General features: G+C 39.5%; 1 protein-coding gene across 3 annotated transcripts in view; it reads left to right on the top strand.

Annotated features, from left to right (window-relative positions):
* The window catches only part of ccdc146 (coiled-coil domain containing 146), a 48,773-nt gene that overhangs the window by 30,490 nt on the left and 1,528 nt on the right, over window positions 1–16,755 (top strand). For 2 of the 3 annotated variants that reach the window (XM_044342824.1, XM_044342823.1), the window contains exons 15-23: window positions 816–980; window positions 1,275–1,350; window positions 1,785–1,933; window positions 2,036–2,264; window positions 11,603–11,713; window positions 11,873–12,010; window positions 12,595–12,720; window positions 14,736–14,858; window positions 16,413–16,493. In XM_044342824.1, the coding sequence (XP_044198759.1) occupies window positions 816–980; window positions 1,275–1,350; window positions 1,785–1,933; window positions 2,036–2,264; window positions 11,603–11,713; window positions 11,873–12,010; window positions 12,595–12,720; window positions 14,736–14,858; window positions 16,413–16,493 (1,198 nt within the window). The remainder of the gene's footprint in view (window positions 1–815; window positions 981–1,274; window positions 1,351–1,784; window positions 1,934–2,035; window positions 2,265–11,602; window positions 11,714–11,872; window positions 12,011–12,594; window positions 12,721–14,735; window positions 14,859–16,412; window positions 16,494–16,755) is intronic. The other variant, XM_044342825.1, reaches the window with a different exon arrangement.

Here is a 16,755-nt window from a genome sequence, read left to right as displayed (position 1 = left end):
CGGTTACAGAGAAGCTGCTAAGCTGTTAATAGGTAGTGTTAGGGAAAATATAATTACCTCATCCTCTGTCACTATCTTCCTGTCTCCTGTCCATCTCTCTGTCTTTTACTTACTTTTTCTTTCTCTTTGTTTAATATTGAGATTATTCAATGTCAACAAGTATCTGTATAATAAGTAAAGCAAATTAAATTCTGTCTTTGATTTGGTAGAAATTCATAAGATCATCCTCTGCAGTAATTACCAAGCTAACATTGCTGTACGCCTGTATACAGTACATTGATGTTAACAGTTTCACAACTGATAATTGATTCCCTGGTTATTTGTTTGGCTCCTCTGATGTGTGTAATGGCTGGGAGCACAATTAATTCAGACATCTGCACATGTTGCCTGGGCAGAAAACCTTATCTCACTAATTGGTCATACTTCAGTGTTCCGAGTTAGACAAATGCATCTGGTACCACCCAGTACGACAGGAGGCTCTCAAAATACATTCAGCTAGGTCACGACCACACACCGGAGTCTGCCCCGAAAAAACTTCATCTAGTCAAGCAGCCACAGGGTGGGACGGTAGTTCATTATTGTGTGTCTTCTCACCATGTAATTGCAATATGAAAAAAAATATCTCATATTTAGCTAGCATTGTTAACAACTCTAATGTATTACATGAATGATAATAATTTGAATAAACTCTTGGTGACACATTTTCTAAAACAAATGTAAACAATGTAGAAAAGAAAGCTGCTCTGATTGCAACCAGACTTTGTAATGAGCACCAAGTTTGTTTATGCTAATCAGTGTGTTTCTTTTTCCTTCAGAATATTACAGTATTGTAAACTGTGCGACATGATCATGGAAGAAAAAAATAAGTATGTCAAGCTCAAGCAGATCTCCTCGCACACGGTCACGGAGTTGATGGAGCAGGTTAAGGTCCTTGAAAACGAGACAGAGATCCAACGCAGCATAGTCATCAACAAGGACAGGTGCGTGTGCATGTGTGCAGTGGGGAGAAGGTTGAGTGTATGACATGTTAGTACAATGAAATAATACATCCTGATGCCAAAAAGAAGACATAGACATCCGTAGAACAAAATACTTTTAAGAACATTGCAACAAATGCTGCCTTTGTGAAGTTGATGATGCTCAGTTTTTCAAATAACTTCATACTTTTTCTCAACCAGTGCGTTTGTTAGTACGTATCAGTGGTGCCAAATCAGCATTCCTGTCAGTATATTTCTCTTCTAGCAGTTTCTTCTTTGTGTGTGTGCCCATTCCAGATCACTCACAAAGGCTCGTATGAAGATCTCCAACAGCTGCAAAACAAGGGACAAACTACACAACGACATGTCCAAGGTCCATCTCGTCTGCTATAAGCTAACACATTTACGTTAACAGTTTACAAAAAAACCAGTATGTTACAGAGAAAGCCTCAGGGGTCCAAATTTTAACAGAGAAACTTGTTTAAGCTGGTTCGAGTGAGCTAAAAAAGTTTCTATCTGGGTACTTAAATGTTGTTTTTGAGGCTTTGTATTTATCTTTGTGTGTTTCATAACACGACAAGCCACACACAGTTCACCACAGTTTGTGTTGTCTCTTGTAAAAGTCACATCTTAGGGCTAAAGCCATTTAAAAGAATAAACATATGCCTTAAGGCTTAAGTGGTTGGTTTGAATGGTTTGGTTGGTTTAAATACATGTTTGTGCATCTATATTTAACTGTTTTTCATCCAACATATCCCTACATCATTCATTTGTGTCTTCTTATAAGTCTAAAAACATATCTCGTAGGCTGCTTGGAAGCACCGTCAGATCAGTCAGGAGTATGAAGACAACAAATTGGAGTTGATGAAGCTCACACAAATGAACAACATGCAGGAGCAGGCACTTCTGGAAATAAACAAGAATCACGAGACGGCCATACAGCGTCGCAATTCCCTGTATGTTCCTAATTTGAAGCTTACATAATGTTGCCTTAGTTCAAGTTAACTATTAATGTCAAATAATGTGTATATGCGCCTTGCCGTGTGTGTCACTTACAGTGGCATTCAGCTCCTGGAACACGAGGAAGTGTTATTCAACTACCATGAGAGGGTGAACATCCAGGAGGCAGCAATCACGAAGGGTAACATGACGCTGGAGACCCTGGAGAAGGAGATGAAAGACTTACAGTTGGCCATTAGCGAGGAGAGAAGACAGATAGACCTGAAGAAGAAGGAAGTGCCCATCAAGAAAAAGCTGGAGGCAGAGATCGCCATGCTGCAGATAGAGGTGGGGGAAGAAATATGCATATAAACCAGCACACTTGGCAGTCTGTAGTTCAACCAAACTTGCAGAACTGCATACTGATTTGTTAGCTGTAGGTGGAAAAATTGGTGTGTATTCATGAGAATGATTTCCTTAAAACCTTGGATTTCATGGAAATCATTCGTACTGTTTTGTAAACACTGATGACTGTGCCTGAGTAACTCCCAAGACCCACGTCTACTTCTTGTTTCTTCCCCTTATTTCTTCCAAAGAAGAAACTCTTTCTTTTTCAAAGTTGATTAACTAATATCTGCTGTGAACAGAGTCTACTGTATAGTTACTGAAGATTACTGCGTAGTTGTTTTAGGGCCTGCATTAGGTATATTCTGGTACTGAATGAGCATTGCAGACAGAAGCTCGTTTTGTAGGCTTCTGTGTTACCTCTACTGTTCCCCTCAAATAGCTTTGCTGATATAGCAACTCATTTATGGAGAATTTGCCTCCAGTATGCTGCTGCGCACATTTCCCCAACGTCCAATCACAGTGTGACCACAACTACATCAGGGTGTAACTCGCCTCATCAGATTCAAAACGCTATCTGGAATCAGTTAGACCTGTCAATTAGCGCTTCCTGGTGTGATCACACGATAAAAAGTTGCACTCAGGAGACAGGATTAACCACAGGCTTTGTGTACACAAGCTAAGCAAAGTTTTCCTTGGAATCCTCTGGCAGTTTTTGTGTTTATGTGTGTGTTTGTATGCATGTCCATAAACCAGTTTATCCAACAGTGCTGCAGGCCATTGTCCAGCAATGTGTGTGTGTGTGTGTTCCTCTACCTCCTCATGTGATCATGTGATGTCAGTAGTGGAGAGTCCTTGTAGGATCGTGTGAAGCATGTAACAACACAGACAGAAAGATTCACCACAAATGAGCAGACGTCTCTTTTGAAATACTTGAGACTAGACTTTCTTGAATAGACTCATTATTTATATTATACTTGGCTCTTACACTTAATTTCAGCAACAAGTGTGTATTTTGACCTTCCTCTGTGTGATTTTACTTGTGCATTTCAAAAAAAAAAGTCTCTTAACCCTAAGACAAAGTTTTTAGAAAAACAACATTGCAAAAATCATACTCTGCTGTCTTTGATCACTTATCAAAAGTGGTCATTTCAAACCTGGTTTTCAGAGCTGATCCTTTCACTGCTGAGGTGAACCAACTGTTGTTGAACACTCTCAGAAGTTCGAACAGACAGAAGCAGCGAGTTCGCTAACTAAACTCCGAAGACAGACGTGCACAAAGAAGATGAAGATCTAAACCAAGAGAGACAAACCCAAACAACCAGACACCGCTGCGAGTTTCACAGAGACAGACGTAGACACACATGAATAAATAAAATGAAAACACAAACATATTCAAGCAACTTTGCAATGCATATTGACAGACACGTAGAAGGAGAGAGATTTGAGCGACACCTAATACACACACACACACACACACACACACACACGCACACACACACGCATACACACAGTTTCCCTGCCAGCGGCTGCGTTGTGGGATTGGGTGTGTTTCTGCTGAGGATCAGAGCGACTGGTTTCGAGTTGCTGCTGGACCAGACTCCTCTCATCTGAGCCTTGTGCTCTTTTGGATGAACGCAGTGTTGGAACAGACTTCATCATGTGATGCTTTCGGAAGAAAAAAAAAAGCACCCCTTTCCCCTTTTTTCCTCCATCTGTTTACTCCTTCTGCTGTTTATCATTTTGCTACAGTGGGCCTCTGTGTTGCTTTCGAATTCATTTCACTTTTATTTTCTATTGTTTTCTCTCATTATCATCATAAATTCCTTCCCTCTTGGACTCTTCACCCCACGCACCCCGCCTTTGCCTGACCACACTTCCTCCCATTATTCTCTTGAGCTACTCTTAAGGTTTTTGTTTAATTGGAAGTAACTCTATCTGATCATCCTCCCTTCCCCCTTCCACATTTTTTCCCCAGTTTATCTCCATTTCCCTCTTCCCCTTTCTGTCTGACCTTGCATTTGGCTGTACATGCAGCCTTTAAATTCATAAATTCCTTTTTCCTGTCCTTCCTTCCTCCTGTTTTTAGCATGGCTTTAGGGATGGCAATGTCAGCCTTATGGTCAGTCCACCACATTTGTCAGGACTGTAATATCTCAGCAACTATTGGATGGGCTGCCAACCTTTGTAGAGACGTTCATGGTCACAGAAGATGAATTCTACTGACTTTGTTGACCCTTTTTCCTTGAGCTTCACCATGAGGTTGACGTTTGTGATTTTGAGTGAAAAGTCTTGTAATAACTTAGGTGATTATTAACTTTTCATGTAGCATCATCATCAGGTAAAGTTACGTGTAGATATATTGTTTGTTGTTTAATTGTGTTGTCTAGTAGTTATTGGAATGTCTGTTGATATTTGATGTGGAAACAATCCTACATTTTCCTGTGGATAATTGGTTTCTGCTGTCTTTCTTGTTTCTAGAGTGGGTGCTCACTGCTTGTCATGTGTTTGATTACCTCACCAGGTGCAATGCTAATTACCTTGAGGGGACTCACTTGTGTGTCTGCTACTTAAAAGGCAGCTACACTGCATGACTGTAACACTGATGATGGCTGGACAGCCGAAAATGTTTTGTCTTCTGTGACTAAAGGCATCTCTTGTCATTGAGAGCAATCCTCCTCTGTCAGCATCAGACCAAACTTTTAATTTGTCCGATACGTTGGTTTATGACAGAATACGTGCAAAATTAATGACAGGCCATCAGCTTCAGGTGTACTTTTTGTTTAGTGCTAATTAGCAAAAACCAAGATGGTGATGAAGTTAAACATTAAACCTTCTAAACATCAGTAAGTTAATATACTGATGTTAGCCTTAAGCTCAAAGCTGTGTTCAAGTACAGCCTCACAGAGCTGCTAGCGTGGCTGTAGACTCTTACTGTTGTTTGGATGCACATGCAACTTCTGGAACTTTCTAACAACCAACACTTACATCCCTGATTGGTGCAACAACCCATCTGTCTGTTCATCCACCCAGTCATTCCGTATATTCTCCTTCCTGTGTAAATAGCAAATCATCTTCTAAATCGCCGTTTTCCCTCATACAGCCGTATAGCTCCCCTGGGTGCAAAAAGTGAAACACAGGGGTCTCTCCTCTTGCAGGAGGCTTGCCAGCCCAATTCATTCTCTTTGCAAATTCATCCTCTGAGCGAATTCAATTTCCATGCAACTGCTTTGCTGTCAATTTATCATATATATTGTATATTTGTATTCATCTGTGACCAGTTTATCTGTTCATTGCAGACGGACCCCCCCTCCCCCTCCATTTGATGGGGAATTTTTGACAAAGATAGATCGGACCATCTGTGAGACTATTGAAGTTCAATATACTCTGAGGCTTTCATTTGCTCTGAGGAATTTTAATTGCCGCAAAATAAACAGAGGTTGTTGTTGGATTCAGGATTTACAACTTGTTTGAGTTGCTGGCACATTGACATCTCAAACACATACAGGCACGTACACATGAGCACAGACACTGACATCAGTGCAGCGTTTGTGAAGTTGTGATAATACCCTCGCAGCAACAACTGAATATTGTTCAACAGTCCTCTAATGACTAGCTACACTTGTTATACTTACCCACATGCATGCAAAATATCACAAACATACAGACAGTGAGATATTTACAGAACACAAACAGAACGATGGAGTGAGATTCATGACAGGATGGAGATGATAACACACTGCATCGTCCCTATGGTAGTGAGTCATATTGTTTGTCTGTCCCTCTCTTAAATCTTTGTCCAACCTGTCTAGAACTTATTATCATGGGGAAACCCTCTGTGAATTGTGTCTTCTGAAAGACAGTGTGTGTGTGTGTGTGTGTGAATGTGTGGAAGTGTATGTGAATTGTACTGTACGTGAGAGACTAAAGGCAGACTGGTAGAGAGCAAGAAAGAAAATAAAACAAACAGAAACAGAAACAGGCTGATAATACTGTGACATGCTGTAATTTCAATTGTGTTGTGTGTGCGTGTGTGTGTGAAACTTCATGCTACAATTCTTAAATTCGTTAACTCACCTCTTAAATCTGACCTCTCTTAAAACACTGTCTTTTTTTTGCAGGACTGACTAGAAGTTAGTTTTGCTCAAAGTTCAGCACACAGAGAGCAGATCTCAAAAGCAGATCACACAGCAGATCTCAAATGGAAAACAACTTTTACTCAACAAAATATTCTCTTTTTTTTTACCATATTTAAAGCACAAAAACCTTAAATAAAAAGATGACATTGTGACAGACATATTTTACCACGACCAACTAAAAGACGAGGCCTGCGTTGGCATTTCTTCATTAGTTGCCCGCTTTATAATTGATTTTGGGATCTTACTGATTACTTTTACCATCCTTTTATTGAGGTCCTGAATATCGTCTTGTTAATTCAAAATTTCTATTTATAACAGTATTCCCAATTAGCTTTGCATTCCTAATTTTTTGCACTGTCCACCTTAACTGCTAATACATTATGGGAACAGTAACTCCAAATCATATCCAATTACTGATTATGTCTAAGGTTACGCGTGGCCTCAGTTATCTTTCTTTTAATGTCTTATGGGACTCTGTGTAGCCTGAGCTTCTCTGCATGCAGGAGCCTTAATTTATAACCATTCCTGTCTCCCAGGAAGAGACTGAAAGGGAGGGAAATGGTTGTCAGGAGCTTGAAGGCTGTTAAATGATTTGAGAATCACCATCATCTTTTAAATCTCCTCTAGAAACATACCTACATAAGATCTTTTATACCCTTAAACTTGTGATCATTATGTGCCCCAGTTGCCTTATCTGACATTGTGTTTGCAATGTCTGTATTTATTTATTTATTCAATGTTTTTATTCATTATAATTGTTGTATTTATGATTTGACTTTGTTCGATTTTACGAGGTTGTGAATTAGATTTTTTTCCATCATTGAACACTGAAAATCCGCCCCATTGCTGGTATTGCTGTCACTCGAAGGAAAACCAACAGCTGACATGGTTTTTCTCTGGAACGGATCAATTTGACATCAACAGTGTGAATCTGTTTACTAATATTACATGTGTGTTTTTTAATATTGTGTGCTGTTAAATTCTAATTTTGAAGACAACTTAAAAATGCACATTTCCAAATCAAATTAAAATTTATTCCTCATTTGGGGCTTCTGGAAGCTTAAGTTCAGCTCATTTGTTCACATGTTCTGGTAATTTAACCTCACATAACCTTATTATGATTATGATTTTACTGCTGTTTTACTTTACTGACCTTTCTGCTTTACTGATCTGTCCCTTTGTCTTTTGTCATGTGAGGCACTTTGTAACCTAATTTGGCATGTGGTATATAAATAAGGTCATTATTTTTTTATTATTATACTGTTAATCACGCAGTGTGCCATCCATTATGTGGCTTTTTAAGCCATCATGTCAACTGCTAACTGAGCTGAAATAATGTAAATTAGATGCAAATTGTATTCTGCGTGGAAGCTGTCATATGTACAATGCTTTACAGCATTCATGAGCCAAGAAAGAAGCTATTCTTTGTGACTGTCAGATGAAGAAAACAGAGGCAGGCAGGCAGGCAGGCAGGCAGAACAGAGACACTGACACAGAGACAGATGAATACAAAGAGAAAGACAAACATCAGCGCATACGAACAACAGAGAGAGGACGGGTATAAAAATGTTAAGAGCAAGGGCACAACAGAGGAAAAAAAAAAAAAGATTGATTGAAGAGTGGCAAGAGGAGAAGGAGAGTGACAGAGACGCGCTGTACCACATCCATCATGCAGTGTTTAAATGGCTTAGAGTGGTTATGTATGAGGGTGGAACACAGATCAATCAGACTCAGAAGTGAGGACTGGGCACACACTCCTCTCAGTCGGGCATTCGCAGAGTCTGACGTCTGCAAAGTTCATCTTCATTTAAAGCGTTGAAATTAATCAAAACATCTTTATGGCCAGTGACAGGTTTCTTGACGCTGATGTTTTTTTCTTTTTCCAACCATTACATAATACACTTTAATACACTTTCATAAGAACAGGTAAACAAAATTAATTTTTCTAAGCAATCAATACATGTATCCTCGATGTTTACTTTGACTTGTGTAAAGTTATTACCAGAAAGAGGGCATTTATTTATAGTGCAATTAATTTTTCTGTCATGACAAAGAGGTTTACATTTTTCTACCAACTGACAATATCAGCTCTTGTTTAATTTGTGTAATATCTGTGTGGGCTGGTACTAAATATAGTTTACTAAAAAAACTACAGTTCCAGCAGCCACACAGGCGTTTAACCAGCAGGAGGGCCGACATGTTGACTGTTGCTTCATCCACATGTCATTTGATGTTACCCTGTGACTGACTGTTACTCTGTGTTGTGATCCGAATCACAGAGTACTGAAGGAGAGACAGCTGTAATGCTAGCTTGACACCCCCTCCCCCCCCCAGTGTTTTGTGGTGTCACCATGATCACACATGATCCTTTACAGTTCCATGCCCTCATTCGTATGTTCAAAAAATAAACAGAATCATTTTTCCGGCTTCGTCGCTTGATTTTGACTTTGAAACGATCCTAATCGTGCATTCGACTGCTCGCGCCGGGCTTTTGTTGTCAGTTATGTTCTCTGTGAAAACTGCAGATAACACTGGTCTGTTGCAATTCCTGTTTTTCAGCATTTCTTGTCTGTCTCCAATTCAGTCTTTCTTGTCTGCTTTCACATCCTATCGCTCCCTCCTTTTCTCACGCTGGTCCTCATGCTGTCTTTTCTGCTTTGCTTTGCTCTTTCTCACTGTATCTTCCTCGTCTCAGTCTTTTATCATTCTCTCTGAATGCATCTCCGCTCTCATCTCTGTCTCTGCTTTTCAATCCATCAGCTGCTTTTACTGTATTTTCTGCCTCTCGAGTTTTTTTTCCTCTACTTGAGTATCTGTAACTTTACCCTTACAAACACCTCCATTCATCACATGACAGGCTTACTATTAAGTTAAAGCCGAAATCATATGACGGTGAGGGAGAAGCAGCTCTATTTAAGGGGCTGAACCTCTTTTTAAAGTCTGTTTTAACCAGGCTTGCTGCCTGTTTGCATGAGCGAGGCTTCATTAATCTTGTCCGTGAAGGGAAGGGGGAAATGGGAATCATCACTTTGTTCCACGCTGTCACACTTTCACATTAGATACCAACACGTAAACATACACAGGTGCATGTACGTACACACGTATGCGCTACATGGTTGGATGGAGAAAAGCTGCTGTTTCATAAGCGAGGTCATGTCAGGTCACACCCTGTTTTTCTCCTCAGTTCATCCTCACTCCTGTCTTTACTCTTTGCTGGCTATCCAATCACTTCTTCTTCACTTTCTACTTGTCTCCTGCTCCGATCTCCTCAGGCATCTATTAATATTTTCTCCTGTGGTCTCTTTTTTTTCACTTTTTTCTTTCTTCTGTCATTTGATCTGTGTTTTTTTTCCCTCCTTTCTATTTTCTGCTTACATCTTTTTTTATGGTCCCTGTCATGGCTCCTTGATCATCTCAGCTACATATATTTTTATATATAGACTACTTTTATTTTGTTGTGAAGGGTCCGTTGGGTATTTGCATTAACTTCCCTGTCGTAGCTACAGTATCATTTCCATCTGCAGTCTCTTTTCAGGTGTCTTCGTAAATCGACATGAAATACTATTTATTATAATGATCTGTATTTTGCATAATGATTTGCATTTTCATCTTGACTGACATGGTCAGTAAAAGTGAAGCTGTCTCATTTAGGGCTGCAAATAACAATTATTTTCATTATCAGTTAATCAGTTGCTTATTTCTTCAATTGGCTGATTAATTGTTTAGTCTATAAAAATCGTGGAGCAGTTTGAAAATTCCCAGTGTGTACAGCTTTTTTGTGGATAAACAGTCCAAAAAAAAAAGAGATTCACTTAAATCAGTGTCCTGAATATTTTAGATGTTTTCCTCTTCCAACACACCTGATTCAAATGATCAGCTCGTCATCAAGCTCTGCAGAAGCCTGATAATGACGCATTCATTTGAATCAGGTGTGCTGAGAGTGAATATTAAACTTACACTCACAGGGTGGCCAGAAACACAACTCCAAAATGAACGCTCATGTTATATCAATTTATATCAACTTAAAAATGTTCAATGTTGTGTTTAGCTGTTTCTGTTGCCCCTAAGTGGCAAAAAATAAGTGAATGTAGTGTGAACACATAGTTTCCATGAATTTTCCCTAAGGGTCTTTTAAAGGTGGGAAAAATAACTTTATTCCACACAGTCCCTCAGTATCACATGAATATTTCACATCAGCTAACCTTACATTAGCTGTACCGTAAGTTACCCTCTCTGTAAGACTTTTTATTTCTTCACAATTGTATCAAATGCAGTCATACAGGATTCCCCTAAAATTCAGCCTGAAGTAGTTGTTTGGGATTTCAAGAATTAAAACTAAAGTTCTGTGCTTTGAACCATCAATCTTCTGTCATTCATCTAATTAATTAATCAACTAATCATTTCAGCACTAGATGTTTGTACGTGGCCTCTATTTCTTCTGTTCTTTAAGGCAGCAAGGCAGCCTGCGTAGTTAAAAGAACTCATAGCATTACCAAATCTCACAACAGCCAATGTACTTCAATGAAGTATCCTATCAAAAACTCCTTTAGAATAAGAATGTCAGCTTACGGCATGAATCTAAAATGCCTTCGCTCTCCCCTCACTTAATTTTAATGTCTTCTCTTATCCTCCACCCCGCCTTTTGTCTCTCTCCGCTCTTTTAACTCAACGCCTTTGTGCTTTCCTTACCTCACATTTTATTTCTGCTGTCTTGCGAGATGACAGAAAATTAAAAGAATAAAAACCCCAGTCCCTTGGAGGGATCCTGTGGTGTTTTTTTTTTTTTTTTTAAATTTTGGTTTCTCTTATCACATTCTACCACTTACTTGTCACCTAGCGGGAAGTGGCTCCTATATAGGCACTACATTTAGCTTAGACATGTCTCAGGTTGGGTTTTTTTTAAAATCCCCAGAGCAGTAAGTAACTTGAATGCCTGGAGGAAAAGACACTGGAAACACAGGCGGTTTTTGCTTTTATGCTTTAATGTTTGTTTACACATTCATTTAAGTGAAGAGTGCTGTCCTGTGGGAAATAACTTGTATTATTTTCATTATGAGACATCGATGACAGTGACTTGAATACAGTCTGGCCTGTATCTACAGTATAAATGTCTATATTATATAACTGAATACTTTATCTGCACTGTTTTTTCCTTGTTTTTATGTTAATCCATCTCATACTCGTACTCTTTGTGTCTCTCAGTTGTCAGAAGCCAGAGATCAGAGTCTAGAGGGTCTAAATCGAACAGCTGATTACAAAGAGCTAAAAGGCACAGACCCTTCAACTGCGGAACTGGTGAAGAAGATCGAGCAGGTACACTGTAACATTACAAGGTGTTAATGCTTGCTTGTGTGTGCAAATGTAGCAACATACATGTTGTCTGTTTAATGAATTTAGATCCTCTTTTTGTCATTTTTAAGCAAATATCGCAACAGTTTTGTGGTGAAAATGTGTGTGTCCCTATACGTGTAGCTGGAGATGAATCTAGCAGAGCGTGAGAGACAGTGCCTGGAAAAAGAACTCCTCATGGACCAGGTGACCCGGCTCTCGAAGCCGCTCAGAGAGCAGGCAGACAACTGCCAACAGGACCGACTGTCACTGGCAAAGAAGGTAGATAAGAAGATCCACTTACAGTACACACAGACAGAGATAAGGCTCAGCACACAAGCGCACACATCAGACAATACGGACACAAACACACGCTTCCACACAAAAGAATACACACTCAGACTAACTAACATACACAAAGGCAATTGTATCATTTTTCTCTCCATTTACAATCACACTAGTGTCTCTTTTTCTGTTTTTCCCCTCTATAAACACACTGACACGTCGGTTGCAGAGCATGTGCGCTCCATGTGAGGAGCCCCGCAGAGTGGGCATGAAACAGTTCACTGACCATTATAAATGTGTCTTACTCTCACTTGCTGTCTATCTTCTTCTCTCCTGGGCTGTCTTTATTTGTCTCATAAGTTGTAAATAGTGTCAGATGTGTGCAAAGAGCTACAGTGATTGAATTGCATTGTAGAGTGTAGCGGAATTCATATTGAATCATCAGCTTCACAAAATGTATGTTAGTTGCATCACAATGTGTTTGTTTTTTTTCCAGATCAGTGTGAGAAGTTGAGATTTACCTAATCTGTGTGTGTGTGTGTGTGTGTGTGTGTGTGTGTGTGTGTGTCGTCTGCCTCCAGCTGAATGAGCTCCGAGCTCATATAATTGACACCAGTCACCGTATGATGGCTGTCTCAGCGGAACTGTCGATGAAGCAAGCTGCTGCTTTGTCTCTCCAGCAAGAGATCAAAGAGAAAGAGCTCCAGGTCAGAGGTGGTCCCAGTCGCTCATGCCTTCACAGCACATACCGCGCACAACAATGTGACTCTGGAGTCCAACCTGCGATTTCGGTTGCACATTCTGCCCTCAGCCTCCCCACTGTCTTTCCCATTATTCCTGTCACTGTTCACTGACCGCGATCGAAGAGTGAAAAGTGTCTTCGAAATCATTTCTCACTATGTCCCATTTTTTGCCTCAAACTCATTTATTTAGCTTATTTGCAGAGTAAAACAAATCAAGAGGTAAACACAGGGGACCAAAATAACATTCAGCCATTTATTTTCATAAATAATAGAGGAAATGAAAGCATCAGGGAAACACAGTTATGTTTAGCAATTATGTTAAGCATTCACAGGCACCACTGGTCCTGCTATTAGAAGTTAGCAGACTTTTCTGAAACAGATTGTCCCTATGCAGTTATATTGTTTGTTTACTAGAACTGAAAAATAGCTGTGGCAGCTAGCAGTTAGCCTGTTATGAACTGCAGTATATCCATAGCAACCAAGAGGAGTTCCATTGCTGTTCTTTGTACCAGAAGTATCACCTGTTGAAAAGTTTAAATACTGGCTAACTAACTTCACTGTTCATGTGTTCAAAGGACTTTTAAAGACTTTTAATTTGCATCAACAGTAAGTAAGTAAGTCTTTCAGATGGTGGTTTTACGTAGTCTTAACTTCCTGTTCAAATTCAAATGTTACATCTAGTTGTGTAGCATTCTTCTGTTGATGTTTAAAACTAAATACTGTATTTATATTTTATACTTTTGCCGATATGTGAGCTAAATCCATCTCTGCATAGCTATGCTCTTACTATATAAGGTATTTACCTTTTAATACATATACCTTTTACTTTTTATTTCCTATCTCCTATCTGTAGACAAGACAACTAGTCAAGCTAGCTAACTCCTGGGTGTAATGTTTGGCTCTTTAGCTGATTAATGCTCTACTATGTTCACCAGCCAGTTGCTATATTTGTGTGCTGTTTTGGTGCTGGGCGGGTAGTGGGTAACTTACAGTGGGATTATCAGAACTTTTTCACCAAAAACAGCTACCTGCTCCAGCTGGAAACGACACTGTTGAGAGCTGTGAGAGTGAACCAAAACAGTAAAGTTGCAGGCTGGAAAAACCAAAACAATGAGCTGAAAGACGATAAAAATTTCTGTAGAGCTGAGAGGATGATTACCTTCTGTGGCTTCATCACCATGGCCGACATTTCACATTATGCATAGTCATTCATCCATCGTTAATCTAAAAGTATTGATTTGTGCAGCTTTAAGGTAACATTATTTTTATTCATTTAATATTGTCAGTCATATCTTGCATAACTGCACTGAGAAAAAACAGTTCACACCACCATCTTCAATATAACTAACAGAAACATATATGTTTATTTACTTTGTAAAAATTATATATTTTGATAGCTTCACGCTTTTTCAGTATTAAGTCCTCCCAATTCCAACACCAGTCTGCCCAACACCAGTCAATTCAACTTTGCAAGCATCACATCCAAACATACATTTCCATTCAGATATGAAGTGACAATGCTTAATCATTCATATTACATGTTTTTCATTGAAACCTTTAATGGTTAACAACTCATGTATAGAATAGAATATTCAAGCTCAATGGTTTTGGGATCTAAGAGAAAAATGACAGACATCAGCTAAACCATCATTTAAGCGATACACTTTGAATTCAGAGACTGATTTGAACAGCTTTTTGGCTCAATAAAAAATACAAGTTCTGAGCAGATACCCCACATGCGTTCAGAATGTTTCAAGATATGTGTGTTAATAACCTGAAGAGCCCCTGCAGCTGATGTATGCCTGCAGCAAGACTTAGAAGTAGAAAACGCAGGGGCATAACTTTGCCCAAGTTCTGACACTAATACGACCATCTGTTTTCGGGCGCAGTTTGAATTGAATCAGGCCAAGAGAGTGCGAAGCGGACCGAGTGATAGGAATGCAAAGTGAATATTTCTCGCGCTGCCCCTGTGTTTCCAGATGGACAGGTGCCAGCAGCGGTTGGAGCAGGACCTGCCACTTTACCCTGATATAGAGGAGGAATGGAGGAGGATGCTCCGGGACAAGAAGAGGAGACAAAGGGACAAAGAGGAGAGAGAGAGGGTAAAGAAATACAGACATACACAAAGATCACTGGTCAGGAACTGATTAAAGCACTGAGGGGCAAGAAAAGAAGGAGTGACAAAGAAAAGAAGCGGAGCGGGGGGACATAACACGAGGCCGAAATCGATTAATATTCGGAGGCACAAAAGGGCCGCTGTATACCTGAACGTGCACAGGCTGAGACAGTAGTGAATAGAAATCCTCCACACACACACAGGCTAGGCAGGAAATAGAGTAGTTTTGTCAAAATGCACAAACACAGGACAAGAAGGGCAGACAGGAGTCGAGCCCGTTTACACAAGAAAGGGATCAGTTGTGTCTAAAACCAGTCCAGCTGCCTGCAGCTTGTTGTTGTACCCAGTTTATTCCTGTTAAGAGCCCCAAAACACACCATAATACTCTACATGCACAATGCCAAACAAAAAATAGGAAGAAACTTGCACAATCAGAAGTTACATTTGGAGTCATTGTTAATCATCCGTTTTAAGCTTTTTCCATAAAATGTACTGTATTTGTTTTTGTGAACTTGATAAGAGAGATATGTTCTTTCCTGTTTATTTGTTGGCAGTTCTTGCATTTTTTTTTTTTTTCTTTTGCATTCAAAGCCATTATTCATTGTTTTGTGTGCACCCCTTAGATCACATGCCAGGGTATAAACTACTGTTCATATGCATGAGAAAATCGCCGTCTCTTTGAAGTCTCTGTGAGATTTAGGCACAGTTCATTTGCATGCCGTTGTGAGGTGAAAGTCAAAGGCGTGACTGTAGTGTCACGAGGACGTGTGCACGCTGGAAGAGGTTGTTTTTTTTCTCTCAGCGGGAGTCCGCCATGGTTACAAATTGATCCATCAGCCGTACTGAGTTCAAATCAATTTTGCCAGTCACTGTCCGTATTCTACAGGCTATATTTTAGTTTTATTAGAGGAATTTTTCTGGATTTTTTTTCCAGCCACAAATAAACTGTATTCAATTATTTAGCAGCTGTAGCTCAGGTCATAGAAAGGGACAGATATTAAAGGAACAGTCCGACATCTTTGGAAATACACTTATTCACTCCCTTGCCAAGTTTTAGATGAGAAGACCGATACCACTCTCATGCCTGTTTGCCAAACATGAGGCAAGAGCCAGGAGGTGATTAGGGTTAGCTCAGCATATTGGAAGCAGGGGGAAACGGCTAGCCTGGGTCTCTGCAAAGTTCAACATCTCTAAAACTTAGTAATCAACATATTGTTTGTTTAATCCATAACAGAAATATAAAAACAACAGTTGCCTGGTAGTTGCCTGGCAACCACAACGAGACAACTCCTAGATGACGTAACTCCAAGTGTTCTTTGAGCAAATAACTGGCCTCCAAATCGCTCTTGATACTGTGTGTGTTGGCAAAATGAGGGGAAAAGTCTTTCAAACGAATGTCACGTAAATTAGCTTATGTTACAAAAGGTAAGAGAATTATTACAGAGAGAAATACGTGTACCTAGTCACCTTTGGAATATAAATAGTGGCACTTGCATTATCAATTGAATTTTAAACAACACCTCTATGTTCACCGTCTTAGAAACGTCTTAGGAGGAAAAACACTGAACATCATGTCAGCGAGTCGTCTTTGTGTCATAAGCTGCATCAGATGGATTCACAGGTGCAGTTTATTGTCTATAATCCTGCACATCACATCCTACAGAGCATCACTACTATCAATAATCTCTCTAATGTGTATTTTCAAGTCCTGCAGATAAAAGAATCAAACTCTAGTCAGCCTTGTGATTCTGAGCTCATGAATTCTCAATTGTTCACGCTGCCCTATTTGTCTTGAGATATAAAAAAATAAATAACTAAAATTAATTATTCCATTTACATGATTAAACTTTGGGAAAATTAAATTTTAACTATTGAGTCCAAGG

The sequence above is a fragment of the Thunnus albacares genome, chromosome 23, assembly GCF_914725855.1.
Source record: "Thunnus albacares chromosome 23, fThuAlb1.1, whole genome shotgun sequence".
Lineage (NCBI taxonomy): Eukaryota > Metazoa > Chordata > Actinopteri > Scombriformes > Scombridae > Thunnus > Thunnus albacares.
Note: the sequence above shows the minus strand (reverse complement) of the source record. Positions and strands in the feature narration are given on the sequence as shown.